At 37.9% G+C, this 20,232-nt stretch overlaps 1 protein-coding gene across 32 annotated transcripts in view; it reads left to right on the top strand.

The window, feature by feature from the left end:
- Positions 1–1,054: 1,054 nt before the first annotated feature.
- The window catches only part of LOC112707661 (naringenin 8-dimethylallyltransferase 1, chloroplastic), a 30,860-nt gene continuing 11,682 nt past the window's right edge, over positions 1,055–20,232 (top strand). For 3 of the 32 annotated variants that reach the window (XM_072201420.1, XM_072201432.1, XM_072201435.1), the window contains exons 1-5: positions 1,081–1,516; positions 2,351–2,554; positions 2,628–2,774; positions 2,893–2,972; positions 6,995–7,120. In XM_072201420.1, coding sequence (XP_072057521.1) covers positions 7,065–7,120 — 56 coding nt within the window. In that variant the 5' untranslated portion in view covers positions 1,081–1,516; positions 2,351–2,554; positions 2,628–2,774; positions 2,893–2,972; positions 6,995–7,064. Of the gene's footprint in view, positions 1,522–1,724; positions 1,808–2,214; positions 2,555–2,619; positions 2,775–2,892; positions 2,973–6,950; positions 7,121–20,232 lie in introns of those variants that run through there. The other 29 variants (XM_072201415.1, XM_072201427.1, XM_072201416.1 and 26 more) reach the window with 25 other exon arrangements.

Raw genomic sequence — 20,232 nt, forward strand, 5'->3', positions numbered from 1 at the left:
AAACGGTCTATATTCTCATTATTCTGTATTATTTAAAAGCTTCTATTGCTAAGAATTCAGTACAAATAAATAAAATTATTAATTTAAAATTTAAAATATAAATAAAATATAAATTAATTAAAATTAATTTAAATAATAATAAAATATATAATTTTTATTTTTTAAGTTAATTTATTAATATTTTTAATTTTTTTAAAAATTATAATTTTATATTTATAGATATACATATTTTATTTATTTTGTAAATAAAATATAAGTAATATTAATTCGTTTACATTATAATCGAAATATAAAAGTAAAATGAAGATGGGTAAATATATTACAAATTAGAAATTACCTATATTTATTATTTAAATAAAATATTTAAATTATTTATTTTAAAAAAAATCTTACAACTAATCGGTCTAAAATGTACCCTAAAAGTAGTATTTAGTACAGAGACAAAAATTGAAAGACTGAGATTTAGAAACAGAAACTGAAATATCAGTATTCTCTTTGATACAAATTAGAAAATGAAGTTCTAATTTAATTTGTACAAAAAATAAAATTGGAATTAATTAATTGAAAAGAGCTTATTTAGGTATAAAATGTTATTAAAGTTTTAGTCTCTGTTTCTAAAAATTTCAGTTCCCTGTATCTCTACTTTTTGGAGGTACTGAAATGTTGAAATTTTGAAGATAGAGACAAAAATTTGAGTACCAATCTTTGAACCAACAAACATGATATTGAGTCTCAGTCTCCCAATCTCTATTTCGGTACCTCAAAACAAACGCTACCTAAATAAGAGAGTCTCATCCATAGTTTTAAAAATCGAATCGAAATGGTCGATTCAACCGAATTAACCTAAAATCGGTCATTAAAACAGTTTGGTTAACCTCAAAAACCATCTGGCAAAAAATTTGGTCAAAAAACCGGTTAAACCGATAGTTAATCGATAAACCGATAAAACCGATCAATTTTTTAGATATTTCACGGTTTGGTGCACCCTCCAAAACGACGCGCGTTTTGACCTTTATTAAAAGAAAAAAACCTAAATGGCCAAAAGCTTAAAACTCCCCAACGTCGCCCAGTCCTCCCTTTCTCCTCCCTTTCCTCTCCCATCTTAAATTTTGAACTTTGAAATTGAAAGATCAGAGAACCCTAGCCCTCAGCCGGCAGCCCCGCAGCCCCCGCAGCTCCGCAACCTCGCAGCCCCCACAGCCCCTTTTCCGTCGTCGTTCCCTTCCCTTCGTTGTCTCTCTTCACTGCGTGCGCCCTCGCTGCTTCTTCTCTCCTTGCTGTCAGTCGTCGCTACTCAGCTCCTCGCCGTGGGTCGTCGTTGTTCCGCTCCTCGCCGTTTGTCATTTCTGCTTTTCTGCCTTCTCACCAGTCTTGCTAGGTGGTCTCTGCTTCTCTGCTCCTCACTCTTCATAAGAAAAGAATTAATTAGCAAGAGTGGCTGACGGTTTGTCAATTTCTTGAGTTGTTGGGTGTTCAGCTAACTGGTGGTGATGGGCAGCTAGAAGAGGTTAAGTGGGTAAGGTAGCAATTCATTGTTACAATTCTTCAAAGCATTTCTCTATTGGCACAATGACTCTGACGAAAAGTTTATTTTGACATCTTTCTCTTGAAAAATAATTTAGCCTTTCATTTTTTCTACTACTTCAAACTAATTAAGCTTCACATAGGCTTGCTGCTTGAGATTTTGTTAACTTAAGTGACAATGATGAGGACTTAAATGATAGGGTTAATGATGATGGAAAGAACGAAGAACTGGACGATGAATTTGATGATTTTCTTGATAGCAAGCCTGTTCTAGAATTGTAAGGTGTGGATCCAAAGAGAGGTTGGAGATGGTAGTCATTGTTTATGATTTTTATTTGTTACTATAGACATTACTAGAGATGGAATTTTGGATTGGTATATGCAGAAAATCTAATCCACAGATATAATATACCTGATGTCTTTGAAATGCTATGATTGCATTAAAGTTTTTATTGTGCACAAATAATAATGTTTAAACATGAAAATTGAATTGATTCTGAAATATAACTGTGCTGAAGCCAATAAAAAAGAATTCTTCACTAAATGGAGATTGAGTCTTTGAAGTCGAAGAAAATTACTAAAGCTTAGAATAGTTTCTTTTTATTTATTTTTTATTTATGTTATTCTTCATGAGTTTAAAATGATAATAACTGATATATTTTTATGTTGCATTTTGTATAAAAATATTAGAAATTACTAAACCAGTTAAACTCCGGTTGAATTCCGGTTGAATCTTTGAACCGTTAAACCAATCACTCCATCAGTTTATTAACCGGTTCGGTTCTTGCAACCTTGGGCTCATCCAAGATCTGGCTTTCTGGTGCAGTAACAAGTTTCGGATATGCAAGGAAAGAAACTCCTCTTCTTAGTTCCAGATTCCTCGAACACCATGGCGGCTTCCAAAACCACAACCAAAACCGATCTCTTTCTTGCGAGATTCCACGAGATCCAGGCAATCCGAATCTGATGATTGACTCACTCAGGCAGTTGCTTGCTACCAGAGCGGCGGCCATCTTGTTAAAACGGACAGGTAAAACCTTTAAACCTGCTCTCTGATGAAGCTCCCGTTATTGTCTCCTTATTATCGCTTCTAAGGCATCCAGGCTGCGTCTGCATAGTATTTGAGCATGGAAGACCGTGGAGGACGCGGCGGCCTGGTCATTGTTGGCGTGGGGGCCTTCCAATCTCATGGCTGCCTGATCGATCTTGAGTGATTACAAAAGCAGAGATATTGCTCTTTGATTTCGAAGGTATGATTTGAAACCTTGGGTAGAATATGGTGTCATTCCTCTCTTTCCAGATGGACACCTTTTCCATTAGCTGAATGTTGGGGTAACTATACAACTAATTTTGTGTTGTTTGCAACAGATCGGTTACTGTAGCTGGCAACTAAATCAGAAAGCTGTGCAGTCTAATCATGCTGGTCGCCAATGCAGCAATCAGAGGAGGTAATAATTCTTCTTTTAACTGACAAAGCATTTTGACATAAGAATTTGTTTATATGTTATGGTTCATGCTTTGCCAAGTAAAGTTGAGGATTTGGGAGGGTAGAGGATGATGGGAGGTTCATGGTTTCATTCATGGCGTCATTGATAAATAAAAATTTGTTACCCTGTTTTGATTGACTAGGCTCCCGTCTTAGCAAGTTAGCATAAGTGTATGCGTCTTTCTCTCGGCTTCCATGTGGCTGATGGTGGCGTTCTGTTTCGATTATTCTTAGGAGGCAAGAGCCTGTTGACCTCCCAAAGCCGGTTTAATAGACTGGTTTCAAAATATGAATGCTTTAGTGGGTATAAGTCTATAACACTTTAATTAATTGCGTCAATTGGGAAGCAATTGAGGAATGGGTCGAGACATCAATTATTCAATCCCCCTTCCCTTTCTCTCTTCAAAATTGCCCTCTTCGATAGCAATTTTCCTCATTTCATTGCTGCAATTTAGTTACTGCTACCTAGAGACTGTCTCACTTTCTTCTTTCTTTCTCATTTTTTAAAAAAATGACTCCATTGAAAATTTAGGGGGTAAACTGATGTTGATTTTCTTCATTTTCTTTTCAATCTATTGTAAATCCTTACATTTTCTTTTGAAGTAATTTATTTATTTCTTTCTTCTTTTTCTTTGGTATGTGCCTATGATTTTTAAGGAATATACTAGGTCCTCTGCACAAATCGTTCTCTGAGGCGAGTTTTTTAATTAGATTAAGTATATTAATGTTATTGCAGTACTATGTTGTGTCTTAGTTTATAGGTTACAAATTTTTCCCATAGATATTGTATGCCCGATGTCTGAGCATTTACGCGACCTTGTTCTTCAAGGTGAGTTGAAAATTATAATTTAATTTTTCTAGATTTGTCATTTTTTTGGTGGGCCCTAGATCTGTCATTTAATTTGATGAGTTTTGTTTGCATTTGTTATTTAAGCCATTTCATGATCATTTGCGAATTGATTATGATGCTAACAGGTTATCATTTTCTCTATTTTTTTAATTCAAATTCAATTTATAGCACTACAACTTGTAATTCCTGCATTTGTCATATGTTTAAGTGCAAGTTTTTACTCGTCTCTTAAAAGAGTTTATATTTCTTTGGTATCAATGGCATTTTTGGACTGACTTTTGATAAGGAGGCAGATAAATTTGACATCTAAGTGTTTTAAATGAAATATTCGTATTTGAAATTATTCCATGTTTTTAGGGAAAACGTTTAGCTTTTGTGACTTTGGATGGCTGTTTAACCATTCACAATGTTGATCATCTCTATAATAATCGATTCGCTGAATTTATTTAACAGGTTAGACAGCCATCCAAAGTCATAGAAGCTAAACGTTTTCCCTAAAAACATGGAATAATTTCAAATACGAATATTTCATTTAAAACAAGACAAAAACATGGAATAATTTCAAATACGAGTATTTCATTTAAAACAAGACGTACTTAGATGTCAAATTTATCTGTCTCCTTATCAAAGGTCAGTCCAAAAACGTCATTGATACAAGAAATATAAACTCTTTATATAAACTCTTTTGAGAGACAAGTAAAAACTTGCACTTAAACATATGAAAAATGCAGGAATTACAAGTTGTAGTACTGTGAATTAAATAAAAAAATAGAGAAAATGCTAACCTGTTATTATTATAATCAATTCGCGAATGATCATGAGATGGATGAAATAACAAATGTAAACAAAACTCATCAAATTAAATGAAATGATTATTTTTTATTCAATTTTAATTTATTCCTTTTATTTTTTTATTTCAATTTCAATTTATTTTTTTATTCAATTTCAATCTTTGTCTTTTTATTTATTTCTTATTTCGTATCATTTGGTATTAGGGAGAAACAAGAAATCCAAAAACAAAAAAAGCAACAGAAATCCAAAAATAAGAACAAGAACAAAACCAAAAAAAAAAATTAGGGAATTAGGGATTATGATGAACAAATCCATTATTCAAATTCAGATTCAACAAATACTAATAATCAGATTCAACAACACCAACAACTAAAACATTATTCAAATTTAGAAATAACAACATAAAATTCAACAACCAAATCAACACATAATAACAATAAAATCAGAAAATAACAAATCAAAATCAGATTAGAAGTAGAAGTAGAAGCAGACCCAGAAGAAGCAGAAGCTCATCAAGTAGAAGCAGAAAGCAGAGACAGAAGTAAGAAGCAGAAGATGAAGTAGAAGACGAAGCAGAAACATAGGCCGAAGCAAGAAGCAGAAGCGGCGAGGTGCAGCGGCGAGGCGACGAGCAACAGTGGTGCAAAAGTAGAAGCTCTCTCCCTGGCTTGCGATGGCAACGACAACGGCGACGGCGGCTCCAAGCTTCGTCGGCGTCGTCCCCCCTTCCTCCTCTCCCTTTCCCTTTTTCCTTCCCCCCTCGCGTCCTTTCCCCTCTCCCCTCCCCCTCGTGTCTTTTCTTTTTTTTTTTTAATTTTATAATTTTTTTATTAGAATAAGAGTAATTTAGTAATAAAATTAAAAAATTTATTAAAAAGGACGATTTTAATACGAAATAAAACGTTAAGGACGATTCTAAATAAAAAATTATATTGGGATGGTTTCGATTCTGACCTTGAACATTAGGGACCAAAACAATACTTATCCCTTAATTAAAACTATTAAGTATGTGTTGTGATGTTACTTAATATACCATATCAACAAATTCTAACGCTATTAATAATGAAAGTGACAGAAGAACTAACATGACTAATTTAAATCTTTAAAAAACGAATTTAATTAAAAGATTTGTTGGAAAACTAATTTAAAAAAAATTTAAAGATTAATTTAACCATTTATTTCACAAATTAAGAAAAATGAAATGCATGAAATCTTATGTAGGTAAGAAGACAGAAGTAACTACTTTCTAGCACAAATTTTAATTAATACAATGTCAAGAGATATTTTGAAATGTTAAAAATTATATCATTATTAGGAGTAAATTTAAAAAAAGAAATTAATACTACCTAAATATTAGTATGTCGCAAACACTTTAGAGGGAATGTGGGCGGACAAAACCACCATCCCCACATTTACACCGCAATACTAAGTTAGCAGGATAAAACCACTATTTTTGTCAGGCGCAGGTGCCTCATTTTTTTAAGTGGCAAACGACTTTTGTATTTGATAAATTGTTTATATATTTGATCTAAAATTTTATAAGAATGTTTAGATAACTATTTAAAAAATACACGCAAAAAATAGCATAAAATTTTGATATCTATTTTTATTTTATTTTTTAAAAATATTATTGGCTGTTGACAAAAAAAATTATATACTTAACAAAAAATTATTAAATTTTAAAAATAAAAATATCTCATTTTTTTAATCATATTTATAAAAAATCACATTAAAATTCAATCTCTAAAATATTTTTGAGAACACATATTTAATATTAAGTATTTTTGTTATATTTTTAAATTATTTGAGAATATTTTTGCTGATAATAAATATATTTTTATTAGTAACAATTATTCAGATGTATTTTTAATAGTTTATCTATTATTTTATTATAAAATAATTATTCAAATTGAACTATAAAGTTAAACTACAATCGAATCAATAAACCGATAAACTATTAGTAAGAGCAATTCGAGTTTTAGAATCTTGGATTTCTTCCCTTGATGTAGAGCACAATTCTCGGAATGTGTCACATAACATATATTGGTAAATATTTGATAAATTAAACGTTTTTGTAAATATTATATTTTATTAATTTAAATAAAAAATTGCTGAAACAAGTTATTGACTAAATCTAGATGTTGAAAAAGTAAACTTTTGACTGATTTACAAAAATTAGAAAAACGAATAATAATAATAATAATAATAATAATGATAATGTAGCAAACAAGTAACAACTAGTGAGTAGTTAGGAAGTAGTGACAGTGACTACATTGTTTCGTGTTTCATGTTATATAGAAGTGATGGATTATCTAGTCTTTCCACAAAGAGCTCTCCTTTAGTTTCAGTGCTCACAGACTCAACACAGCTTCCAACTTTCAACTTCCCATCGCCCAAATTTGCTGCTTTCAAATGCCTTTCGGACTCTCCGCCTCATTTCTCAAATCTCGCTCCTTCCACCACCACGGGTACACCTTTTATTATTATTATTATTATTATTACAGTAAAAATCTTCTGACTTCAAAGTTTATTAAAAATTTCACAGATATAAATTTTATTTTAGTTTAATTTAATTATAAAAATTTTTCGATTTGCATCAAATTTATCTCTAACATTTAGTTTTTTAAAAGATTTATGACTAATTCAATAATATTTTTACAATAACAATATTTAACATAAGCAAAGTTGATATAGTTATCATGTATTATTGTTGAATAATCTTAAACTTAAAAAAAATAGCTATCAATAGTATATTTGATACAAATCGAAAATTTCTTAGACAAAATTAAAACAAAATAAAACTTAAAAGTATTTTTAATATTTTTGGCAAATTTTAGAGATGAAAAATATATTTTATCCCATTATTATTATTATTATAACCATGTAACATGTACAGTAAAATCAATTATCAAAATAAGTTATCAGTGAAAAATACATATTAAAATATAATATAAATACATATTGAAAATAAATTAAACTACAAATATATTTATACAAAAATATATTAGTAATTGATTTTAATAGCTAATTTTAATATACATATAATATTTTTTCTTCAAATAATGTCCTTATTTTTCACAAACTTTGCATAGATATTTTTTTTTCTTTTATTTTATCTTATGCTCATTTTTTTTAGTCATCAAGAGTTGATAACCGAATTTTAGATTTAGGTTAAAAAAGCTCTAATATCATATTATAAAACTATTTTTTAAAGAATTTAAATTAATAATAATTATATAAATAATAGCAGGACAAGTTTTTGCAAAAGTAGAGGAACACGGAGAAAGCAATTATGCTTTAATTTCCAAAAGAATAGAATCACCAAGAGAAAAGTGAAGGAAAATAAATATATAATTCATCAGTTATGATTACTTACGTAAATTAAGAAATAATTAAAATAATTTAATTTAGATAAATTATTGAAGCCATTATATACAAAATTATTCTTATTAATGCTTTTCTCCTTATTTTAGCTGGTCATGAACAGTTTTTCAATCTAGGCAACAACCTTATTTTCAATTTCGATTCACAAAAAAAGAGATCAAATTTAGTTATTTGTTGATTTCCTTATTTCTTTGTTAAAATAAAGAAAATAAATTCTATTATCTGAAAAAAATTATAAAATAATGATAAAGTTAAGAGTATCATAGGTGGAGTTAGTTCGAATATGAAATTTTTTGTGTAAATTCTAACTAATCCAAATCAATGAAATAGGGGGTTGATCGATTCGGGTAATTGGAATATCTGACTGAAAATAAAATAAAAAAAATTGATTTACCGAAATCAGCCAAACTGAATTTCTAGACACCACTCAACCAGAACAAATTTTTATATAATTCGAATCTAATTGACTCGAATTATACTCTCATGTAGTTCGAAATAAGTTAATTCGAATTACATCGAAGGAATAGCATTAAGTAATTCGAAACAATATGTTACGAATTATAAAAGAGTAATTCGAATTAAGTTAATTCGAATTACTATGATAGAGTGAAATAGCACATAATTCGAAAGATATTGATTCGAATTATTGAGTAATTGTAATTCGAATCAAATTGATTCGAATTATATATATATAGTGCAAATTTAGTTGATTCGAATTACAATGAGCCGGAGCTGTATATATATGCTGTGAACTCATGTTGCTCTCAACAAAGAGGTGAGATGGCTAGTGAGGATTTTTCTAGTGCTGGTACATCACAGAGGGTCGATTAAGAGAAAAACTCGATCTGGCGTGAAGTTCACTGATAAGGATCCCCTATGTATTATCGTGAGGCCAACAACCACCTACGATGCTCTTGTTAGCTATGTGCTGGAGAAGCTTGGTCTCGAAGGAGTTAAAAGGGTAAAGAAGTTTTTCTATCGCATTCCAACAACGGTGCTCCATGACACCATGAAGTATGATTCTTTCACGATCGGTAGTGATGAGGACTTGCAGGTTATGTTTATTTGTCGTAGGCAGTTTCCCGAGGTAAGGACACCAGAGTTGTTGGCAAAGCTGGTTGATGTGGTATCTAGTTCGGGTGGTTCGAACCGGAATGCCAATACTATAGCCGCAGTTGCCGGCTCGAGCTCGAGACCTGCGGTTGCTTTATCTTCCGTTCCTGTGTATGAGCCACCGATGCAGCCTGTTGCCTCCCCTTCGTTTGCCGTTGATCTGAGCGGCAATGTTGGAGACGAGGTTCAATATGGGGAACATGTTCCTACCGAAGTGCATTGTCCTACACCCGCTGGTGTTGTTGAGGATTTGTTTGATGATCCAGATGACGATGACGTCGAGCCGGATATGATCGCTGATGAGAGCGGCGATGATCTTGGGACTATGATCCGAGAAGGGCTACATGTGGATTTAGTTCTGGCACACAGCAGTACCCACCCCATTTTTCATCGTTGGACCTGGATGCCATGCGGCAGGACGAAAATACTGGCAGGCCTCTAGATTTGGCACTAGAGATACGGAAGGGTCTGCCGGTATGACCGAGTTCCAGGTTGGCCAACAATTTCAGGATAAAGATGAGGCGCTGTTGAGTGTGAAGACGTACAGCATCCGCCGAGGGGTCCAGTACAAGGTCGTTGAGTCTGACTATCGCAGGTATGTGGGAAAGTGTTCTGAGTTTGGGAATGGGTGCGCATGGTTGATTCGGTTGAGTCTCCGACAGCGGAAGGGGATTTGGGAAGTGAAGCGGTACAACGGACCGCATACCTGTCTCGCCACCTCCATCTCCAGCGACCATAGGAGTCTGGACTACCATGTGATAGCGACATTCATTATGCCGATGGTTAGGGCTGATGCCGCCGTCAACATCAAGGTGCTTCAAAATGCCACGGCTGCACACTTTGGGTTCATGCCAACGTACAGGAGGGTATGAATGGCGAAGCAGAAGGCCGTTGCCATCATATATGGGGACTGGGATGAGTCGTACAACGAGCTCCCTAGGTGGGTTTTAGGAGTTTAGCTGACGATGCCTGGCACTGTAGCCGTCCTCAGGACTTGCCCTGTTCGAGTTGGGGGACAGCATGACGAGTCTCAGGCTTATTTTCATAGGCTGTTCTGGACTTTCCCCCTTGTATCGAGGGATTCCGTCATTGCAAGCCGTTGGTGAGTATTGACGGCACCCATCTATATGGCAAGTATGGGGGAACATTGCAAGTCGCGATTGCACAGGACAAAAACTCTAACATACTCCCCGTGGCATTTGCACTAGTTGAGGGTGAGAATGCTGAGTCTTGGTCTTTCTTTCTTTCCCACCTCCGTGAGCACGTGACACCTCAGCCGGGTCTGTTAGTTATTTTAGATAGGCATAACGGCATCAAGGCAACCCTCAAGGCTCCCGATGGGGGATGGCTACCTCCGGCTGCATACCGGGCGTTCTGCATTCGACACGTTATAGCGAATTTCGCCCTGACCTTCAAGGGAAAAGATGCCCGGAGGCTTCTTGTTAACGCAGCATATGCGAAGACTGAAGTGGAGTTCGACTACTGGTTTGACATTCTGCGCTGAGAATTCGGCAATGTGTGACTGTGCGAACCGAATTGAGTATTCGTTATGGACACAGTACTGTGATGAGGGTCGAAGATTCGGACACATGACGACCAATATTTCGGAGTGTGTCAATTCAATCCTGAAAGGGGTAAGAAACCTCCCTGTTTGCTCGCTGGTGAAGGCCACATACGGAAGGCTGGCTGAGCTATTTGTCCGAAAGGGTAGGGAGGTCGAGGCTCAGATGGGTACTGGACAACAATTCAGTCAAGACCTAGTAAAGTGTATCGAGGCCAACCTGAAGACAGTCATGTGCTTCACGGTGACTGTTTATGACAGGGATAACTCGGAGTACACCGTGGCTGAGACGACTCCGACAGGTTCATTCTCACTTGGTACGTACAGGGTCTCATTAGGGTCCAAGACTTGTGATTGTGGATACTTCCAAGCACTTCATTTCCCGTGTCCTCACGCACTAGCTTGCTGTGCTTATTCACGTCTTACATGGCAGCCTTACGTCCACCAGGTCTATCGCCTTAGTTCCGTTTTCGGTGTTTATCAGATGGGATTTACACCTCCCATTTCGGAGGGTTTCTGGCCACCATATGCCGGGCCTATCGTTATACCGGATCCGAACATGAGTTGTGCGAGGGAGGGTCGTCCAAGGTCCACACACGTTCGCACCAACATGGATAATGCAGATCCGAACCGGCCAAAGAGATGTGGCCTTTGCAGGCAGCCAGGACACACCCGTCGTAGTTGTCCACAAGCGGCAGGACCCAGCGGGAATGCTGGGAATTAATAGGAGATTTGGTTTGTCTGTTTTTATTTCTTACTATATCAGCAGATGTATTTTATTTCAGTTAGCAACCATTGTTCTACGTGGAAGTAAGTTGTATTCTATAAGTGTTGAAACTTGTAATTCGTACCACATATGTATGTTGAATGTCTTTCTAATTTTGGAATTTAGTGACTAAAACAAACTACACTATCTGATGGGATGACTGATAATATGTAACATAACATCAAAGTACATAACATAACATGTACATAACATCAAAGTACATAACATAACATCAAAGTACATAACATAACACTGATAACCAACAAAGAAGGTACATAATATAAACATAATAACACGACATACACCACTATCCATAAATCATCTAAATAGGTGCGACCCCGTGCCACATCGGCGTGGCACTCGTGTCCTGTAACCCCTACGTATAAGTGGCTCCTCATCCTCAATCGAGTCGTCGCTGTCATCCGGAACTGCGTCTGTCGGGGTCATGGGCAGAACATGCACGGGTCTGGATGATGACGGGCCGGCAACTGAATGTGACCCCAGAGTCTAGGCCAATGCTGGCGTCCCACCCATGGCAAAAGTATGCGCAGGAGGCACCATGGCAGGCTCGTTCAGATCTACATCTAGCGGTGTCTGTGTCCCTCTCGTGTGAACCCGTCCTGGTGCAGCCTCATCCTCCTGCATGATGGTCCGGATATCATCTAGGAAATGCGGTCCACCGAACTCGGCCACAATCCCATCACTAGCAAGGAAGTCTGGAAACATCGAGCCCGGACTCACCCATGGAGTACTCTCCTAAAGGGTCTGATCGTCACCGGGAACACCTACGAAATAATCTCCAAGAGGTCCGCCCCCAAGCCCAGCGTCAGTGTGACTCGTGGGATCTCCCATAGCAGATCCATGCCACTCACCATCATGCCCGCCCTGATAGGCCCTATAAACCCCCGCAACATCACCTCCTCCAGCTGCACCCCCCCAAGCTGATGGGCACCCTCTCCACCAGCAGCCACCCTCCTCCTGCCTCCACGACCACGCCGCCTCCCCCCACCCCTAACTGCGTCCTCGACGTCATCCATAGCATGATCCACCCAATTCCACTCACGCTGGCTACGACGTGTCCCGACTCGTGCTCTTCTCTCAATACGACGTCTGTCAGGAACATCCTCAACTCGGTCCATATCTGGAACTCGGCCTGTACCCCTCTGCGTCGCCTCATCCGGAATAGGAATACCTCTAGGATCCCCCAATAACATCTCTGGCGACAGGAACCTCTTTCCGTGCTGATACCACCATGTCAAGAAATCATGCGACGAACCGGGGTCGGCCACGATGTCGAACTGTAAAATGTGCTCCGCACGCTCCTGCCAGTGAAGATGCCACTCAGGTAAATGTGCCGGGAACCAACGGTCACCTCCTCTCCCATCCTTCGACATCAAGAAGTCAATGTTCAGGGCGGGACGCGGTGTGGGCTGAACGCCGCCTAACTGCGGTAAAACTCTATCAACCTGATGCCACTCGACCACCGCAAAATAAACCAGGGACGTTCTACACCGCCATAACATCGTATGCCGAGGCTCCAACACCTCCGGATGGACAACCTGGATGACGTCGAGTGCGCTATAGGGCATCCATATGAACTGAAAAAAACAAAAAACATTTTTGCACTTCTGCTAGACAATATAAACTGAAACAACGACTGCAGATACATATGGGCCAGCGTACTTACATCCCGAGGCTGTAACAAGTCGATCTTCAGGCGAGCCATCTGTACCCGAGGTCCCTTGTTGCTAATCCCAGGATTGTAACCAGACCATTTGTGTAAGAAAATTAAAAAATTCTATTGTGTTTATGACTCACTCTACAAGGCATGAAATTGCTTGCAAAATCGAAAATAAATACAACAAAAATACATAGTATAAAACAATAACGGTACCTCGAGGTAAGGGGCCAGCTAATCTCATCATACCCAGTAGGCCTAAAAGTAGGAAACCTCCAGAAGATCCAAGACTGCAGTAACTGTAAAGGGCCAGCTAGCTTCACGACATGTCTGTTGGCGACTCGGCACATGCACCGGTACAACCATGCTAGTGCTGCCGACCCCCAACTGTAGCGCCCCATCTCCTCAAGTCGAGTAACATAGGGTAGCCATCTGATGTGTATACGATTGCCGGACTTTTCGGCGAACAGCTGCGTGCCCAATAACATCATGATATAGGCACGGGCAAAGCGCCTAACTGTCTCCTCATCAGCCCCGTCTGGACACTCTCTAAATGTCTCTTGGAACCAGGTGCAGTTGACTGCGAATTTCTGCACCTGGTTCTCGGGAGGTACAACACCGAGCAACTCACAGAACCACTGCCAAGCTGGCCTCCCACCCTCAATGTAAAGGTGGAAGTCTGTCAGGCAACCACTGACGTAATCTCCGTCCACTGGCAACCCCAGATGGTATGCGACGTCCTGAAGCGTGATGGTGCACTCTCCAAACGGCATGTGGAAGGCGTGCGTCTCAGGCCGCCACCTCTCGACGAATGCACTGACTAGGGGCTCGTCTAGTCGGAGCCATCTGTCGTTCAGTCTTGCAAGATGGTACAATCCGGCCGTCTGCAAGTACGGAACGTACCTCTCATCAAGACGCATCTCCTGCTGCCACCTAACGCTGGATATGCAACGACGAGGCTGGCCAGTACATAAACCGCATTATTAGAACAGATGCACAAACCAGTAACATATACAATATATTTCATAAGGAACCAGAAAATAAATCGTTCAACATAACATATATGAAACAAGCGACCAACATTTATTCTCAAAAAACGCTTACAAAAAACCATTCACTAAAATCACTATCCAAAACCATTTGCTAAAACCACTATCCAAAACCATTCACGAAACCACTATCCAAAACCATTCACTAAAACCACTTGCCTAAACCGCTAACACTAAAATAAACCGCTATAAAAAACCATTAACAAGGTCCACTAGCCTACACCAGCATCCTAAACCACCACCCTTAACCGCTAACCATCACTAAAACCACTATCCAAAACCATTCACAAAAATCGCTTACGAAAAACCATTTCAAAAACCACTAACAAAAATCACTTGCTTAAACCGCTAACACTAAAATAAACCGCTATAAAAAACCATTAACAAAAACCACTAGCATAGACCACTATCCTAAACCACTATTCTAAACCACTTACAGTAACATAAACCATTATCAAAATCCATTAACAAATACCATTATCATAAACCGCTTTCATCAACCACTAACAAAAAACACAATCAACAGCGTAACATCTTAAACCACTAACCTTGTCGTTGATCACACCAGCGATATGAGCAACTCCATCCAAACGATAAAGCCTCCCCGGATCGTCTCCCATCGATTGAAAATGCCGCTCTGGTCTTACTCGGCCCGAATGTTGGTCGTTTTCTCTGGGATTTGGTGGGGTTGGAGAATGACAAAGTGATTCGAATGAACTAGGTTCGAACTCCTTATATAGCCGAAACCCTTGTAATTCGAATCAACTTGATTCGAATTACTTAGTAGAACGAAATTCACCTAATTCGAATCAACTTGATTCGAACCTCTCTCTTGTGCACTTCTCCATCTAATTCGAATTAATATCACTCGAACTAGCATTTCATAATTCGAATTTATTCGTTTCGAATTACTAGGGAGGATTGCAAGTTTAATTCGTTTTGTATTGATTCGAATTAACTTGTAGTTGTTTTTTAGAGTAGTTCGGATTGATTCAATTCGAATTACATGTAAATTTAATTCAAATCTTATTGATTTGAATTATATATAAATTGGTCCTGGTGGATTCAGGTATGGAAGTTTGATTTGGCTGATTTGGGTTATATTGAGCTCTCCTTGGCTCATTTGAGTTTTTTACCCTATAAAAAATGTATATAAATAATATGTAATAGTAAAAAAAAATTAATACACCATAAAAGTTATACTTAAATAAATAAATAAATTGTATAATTTGGATGAGAAAAGAATAAAGTTGTATATATTATTATATTTTTTTAAAACATTAATATAAATCTAATTGAATAATTGGATGCAGATCAAATTAATATAAATCTTAAACCTCAAAATCAACACCATAACTAATTAAGGTAAGATTTAATTAAGTTTGACCTGATTATTGTGTCCGATCTATTGAATATAAAACCAATATAATTTAGTCAGATCAATTTTGATCAGGTGGTCAAGTTACCCATACCCGTAAATATAAGGGTAAAAAACCCAAATGAGCCAAGGAGAGCTCAATATAACTCAAATTAGCCAAATCAAACTTCCATACCTGAATCTACCAGGACCAATTTATATATAATTCGAATCAATAAGATTCGAATTAAATTTACATGTAATTCGAATTGAATCAATCCGAACTACTCTCAAAAACAACTACAAGCTAATTCGAATCAATACAAAACGAATTAAACTTGCAATCCTCCCTAGTAATTCGAAACGAATAAATTCGAATTATAAAAGGCTAGTTCGAGTGATATTAATTCGAATTAGATGGAGAAGTGCACGAGAGAGGTTCGAATCAAGTTGATTCGAATTAGGTGAATTTCGTTCTACTAAGTAATTCGAATCAAGTTGATTCGAATTACAAGGGTTTCGGCTATATAAGGAGTTCGAACCTAGTTCATTCGAATCACTTTGTCATTCTCCAACCTCACCAAATCCCAAAGAAAACGACCAACATTCGGGTCGAGTAAGACCAGAGCGGCATTTTCAGTCGATGGGGGACGATCCAGGGAGGCTTTATCGTTTGGATGGAGTTGCTCATATCGCCGGTGTGATCAACGACAAGGTTAGTGGTTTAAGATGTTGCGCTGTTGATTGTGTTTTTTGTTAGTGGTTGATGAAAGCGGTTTATGATAATGGTATTTGTTAATGGTTTTTGATAATGGTTTATGTTACTATTAGTGGTTTAGAATAGTGGTTTAGGATAGTGGTGTATGCTAGTGGTTTTTGTTAATGATTTTTTATAGCGGTTTATTTTAGTGTTAGCGGTTTAAGCAAGTGGTTTTTGTTAGTGGTTTTTGAAATGGTTTTTTGTAAGCGGTTTTTGTGAATGGTTTTGGATAGTGGTTTTAGTGATGGTTAGCGGTTAAGGGTGGTGGTTTAGGATGCTGGTGTAGGCTAGTGGACCTTGTTAATGGTTTTTTATAGCGGTTTATTTTAGTGTTAGCGGTTTAGGCAAGTGGTTTTAGTGAATGGTTTTGGATAGTGGTTTCGTGAATGGTTTTGGATAGTGGTTTTAGCGAATGGTTTTGGATAGTGATTTTAGTGAAATGGTTTTTTGTAAGCGTTTTTTGAGAATAAAATGTTGGTCGCTTGTTTCATATATGTTATGTTGAACGATTTATTTTCTGGTTCCTTATGAAATATATTGTATATGTTACTGGTTTGCGCATCTGTTCTAATTATGCGGTTTATGTACTGGCCAGCGTCGTCGTTGCATATCCAGCGTTAGGCGGCAGCAGGGGATGCGTCTTGATGAGAGGTATGTTCCGTACTTGCAGATGGCTGGATTGTACCATCTTGCGAGACTGAACGACAGATGGTTCAGACTAGACGAGCCCCTAGTCAACGCATTCGTCGAGAGGTGGCGGCCTGAGACGCACACCTTCCACATGCCGTTTGGAGAGTGCACCATCACGCTTCAGGACGTCGCATACCATCTGGGGTTGCCAGTGGACGGAGATTACGTCAGTGGTTGCCTGACAGACTTCCACCTTTACATTGAGGGTGGGAGGCCAGCTTGGCAGTGGTTCCGTGAGTTGCTCGGTGTTGTACCTCCCGAGAACCAGGTGCAGAAATTCGCAGTCAACTGCACCTAGTTCCAGGAGACATTTGAAGAGTGTCCAGACGGGGCTGATGAGGAGACAGTTAGGCGCTTTGCCTGTGCCTATATCATGATGTTATTGGGCACGCAGCTGTTTGTCGATAAGTCCGGCAATCGTATACACATCAGATGGCTACCTTATGTTGCTCGGCTTGAGGAGATGGGTCGCTACAGTTGGGGGTCGGCAGCACTAGCATGGTTGTACCGGTGCATGTGCCGGGTCGCCAACAGACATGTCGTGAAGCTAGCTGGCCCTTTACAGTTACTGCAGTCTTGGATCTTCTGGAGGTTTCCTACTTTTAGCCCTACTGGGTATGATGAGATTAGCTGGCCCCTTGCCTCGAGGTACCGTTATTGTTTTATACTATGTATTTTTGGTGTATTTATTTTCGATTATGCAAGCAATTTCATGCCTTGTAGAGTGAGTCATGAACACAATAGAATTTTTTAATTTTCTTACACAAATGGTCTGGTTACAATCCTGGGATTAGCAACAAGGGACCTCGGGTACAGATGGCTCGCCTGAAGATCGACTTGTTACAACCTCGGGATGTAAGTACGCTGAGCCCATATGTATCTGCAGTCGTTGTTTCAGTTTATATTGTCTAGCAGAAGTGCAAAAATGTTTTTATTTTGTTTTTTTCAGTTCATATGGATGCCCTATAGCGCACTCGACGTCATCCAGGTTGTCCATCCGGAGGTGTTGGAGCCTCGGCATACGATGTTATGGCGGTATAGGACGTCCCTGATTAATTTTGCGGTGGTCGAGTGGCATCAGGTTGATAGAGTTTTACCGCAGTTAGGCGGCGTTCAGCCCACACCGCGTCCCGCCCTGAACATCGACTTCTTGATGTCGAAGGACAGGAGAGGAGGTGACCGTTGGTTCCCGGCACATTTACCTGAGTGGCATCTTCACTGGCAGGAGCGTGCGGAGCACATTTTACAGTTCGACATCGTGGCCGACCCCGGTCCGTCGCATGATTTCTTGACATGGTGGTATCAGCACGGAAAGAGGTTCCTGTCGCCAGAGATGTTATTGAGGGATCCTAGAGGTATTCCTATTCCGGATGAGGCGACGCAGAGGGGTACAGGCCGAGTTCCAGATATGGACCGAGTTGAGGATGTTCCTGACAGACGTCGTATTGAGAGAAGAGCACGAGTCGGGATGTTCTTGTACTGGACCCCTCGGCAGATGTTGTACGTCTTCACACTCAACAGCGCCTCATCTTTATCCTGAAATTGTTGGCCAACCTCGAACTCGGTGATACCAGCAGACCCTTCCGTATCTCTAGCACCAAATCCAGAGGCCTGCACAGTATTTTCGTCCTGCCGCATGGCATCCAGGTCCAACGATGAAAATGGGGTGGGTACTGCTGTGTGCCAGAACTAGATCCACCTGTAGCCCTTCTCGGATCAGTAGTCCCAAGATCATCGCCGCTCTCATCAGCGATCATATCCGGCTTGACGTCATCGTCATCTGGATCATCAAACAAATCCTCAACAACACCAGCGGGTGTAGGACAATGCACTTCGGTGGGAACATGTTCCCCATATCGAACCTCGTCTCCAACATTGCCGCTCAAATCAACGGCAAACGAAGGGGTGGCAACAGGCTGCATCGGTGGCTCATACACAGGAACGGAGGATGAAGCAACTGCAGGTCTCGAGTTTTTCTCTTAATCGACCCTCTGTGATGTACCAGCACTAGGAAACTATCCTCACTAGCCATCTCACCTCTTTGTTGAGAGCAACATGAGTTCACAGCATATATATACAGCTCCGGCTCATTGTAATTCGAATCAACTAAATTCGCACTATATATATATAATTCGAATCAATTGGATTCGAATTACAATTGCTCAATAATTCGAATCAATATCTTTCGAATTATGTGCTATTTCACTCTATCATAGTAATTCGAATTAACTTAATTCGAATTACTCTTTTATAATTCGTAACATATTGTTTCGAATTATTTGATGCTATTCCTTCGATGTAATTCGAATTAACTTATTTCGAACTACATGAGAGTATAATTCGAGTCGATTAGATTCGAATTATATAAAAATTTGGTTCTGGTTGAATGGTGTCTAGGAATTCAGTTTGGCTGATTTCGATAAATTTTTCACTCCCATGGCTTAAATACGTTTTTTGCCCTAAATATAATTAAAAACATCAAATTTTTATCATGCGTAAATCCTATTATCTTTATATATAAGAGTGATTACGCTTAATCATTATCGAAATCCTATTATCTTTATATATAAGGGTGATTACGCTTAATCATTATCGAATGTGTAATTTTTATCATGTGTAAGTTTTATCACCTTGATTTAAGGATAATTAGATTTTTACTTTTTTAATTTACATATTTTTTTTATCTAACAGATTGTGAATTCGAATCTCTTTATTTTTAATAAAAAAAAAATGAGGATAGTTGTTAACAATAACACGTCTGACGTGAAATATTTGACATTTTGGAACCTTATTGGGTTGAATACATATATTTTATCTCTTGTGAATAGAATTTTAGTTTCTTATAGCAGCAAGGTACTTATTGAATAATAAAAAAGTTGGACATCATGTGAACCGGTTGAACTTATTTTTATGATAAGTAATAGAATATGAGTATTCAAAGTCACATGACAATACTTACAATAGACTAGCAAACAGAAATATAAACTTAATTAAACCGTGGGTCACTAATAATTGATAAATAATATTATCCAACCATATCAAACAATTGCTAAACAATTACTAATCGATTAAAATAGTTGAACAAGTCTCATTATCATCATCACCTCCTCATTATATGCCCAAATTCCTAAATATTATTCATTTTTTAAATTATATTAATTTTTAATACTATGCTAATGAACCTTATATTAGAATAAATAATGAGAAGGAGGGAAGAAGAGA

Source organism: Arachis hypogaea, chromosome 8, assembly GCF_003086295.3.
Source record: "Arachis hypogaea cultivar Tifrunner chromosome 8, arahy.Tifrunner.gnm2.J5K5, whole genome shotgun sequence".
NCBI classification, from domain to species: domain Eukaryota; kingdom Viridiplantae; phylum Streptophyta; class Magnoliopsida; order Fabales; family Fabaceae; genus Arachis; species Arachis hypogaea.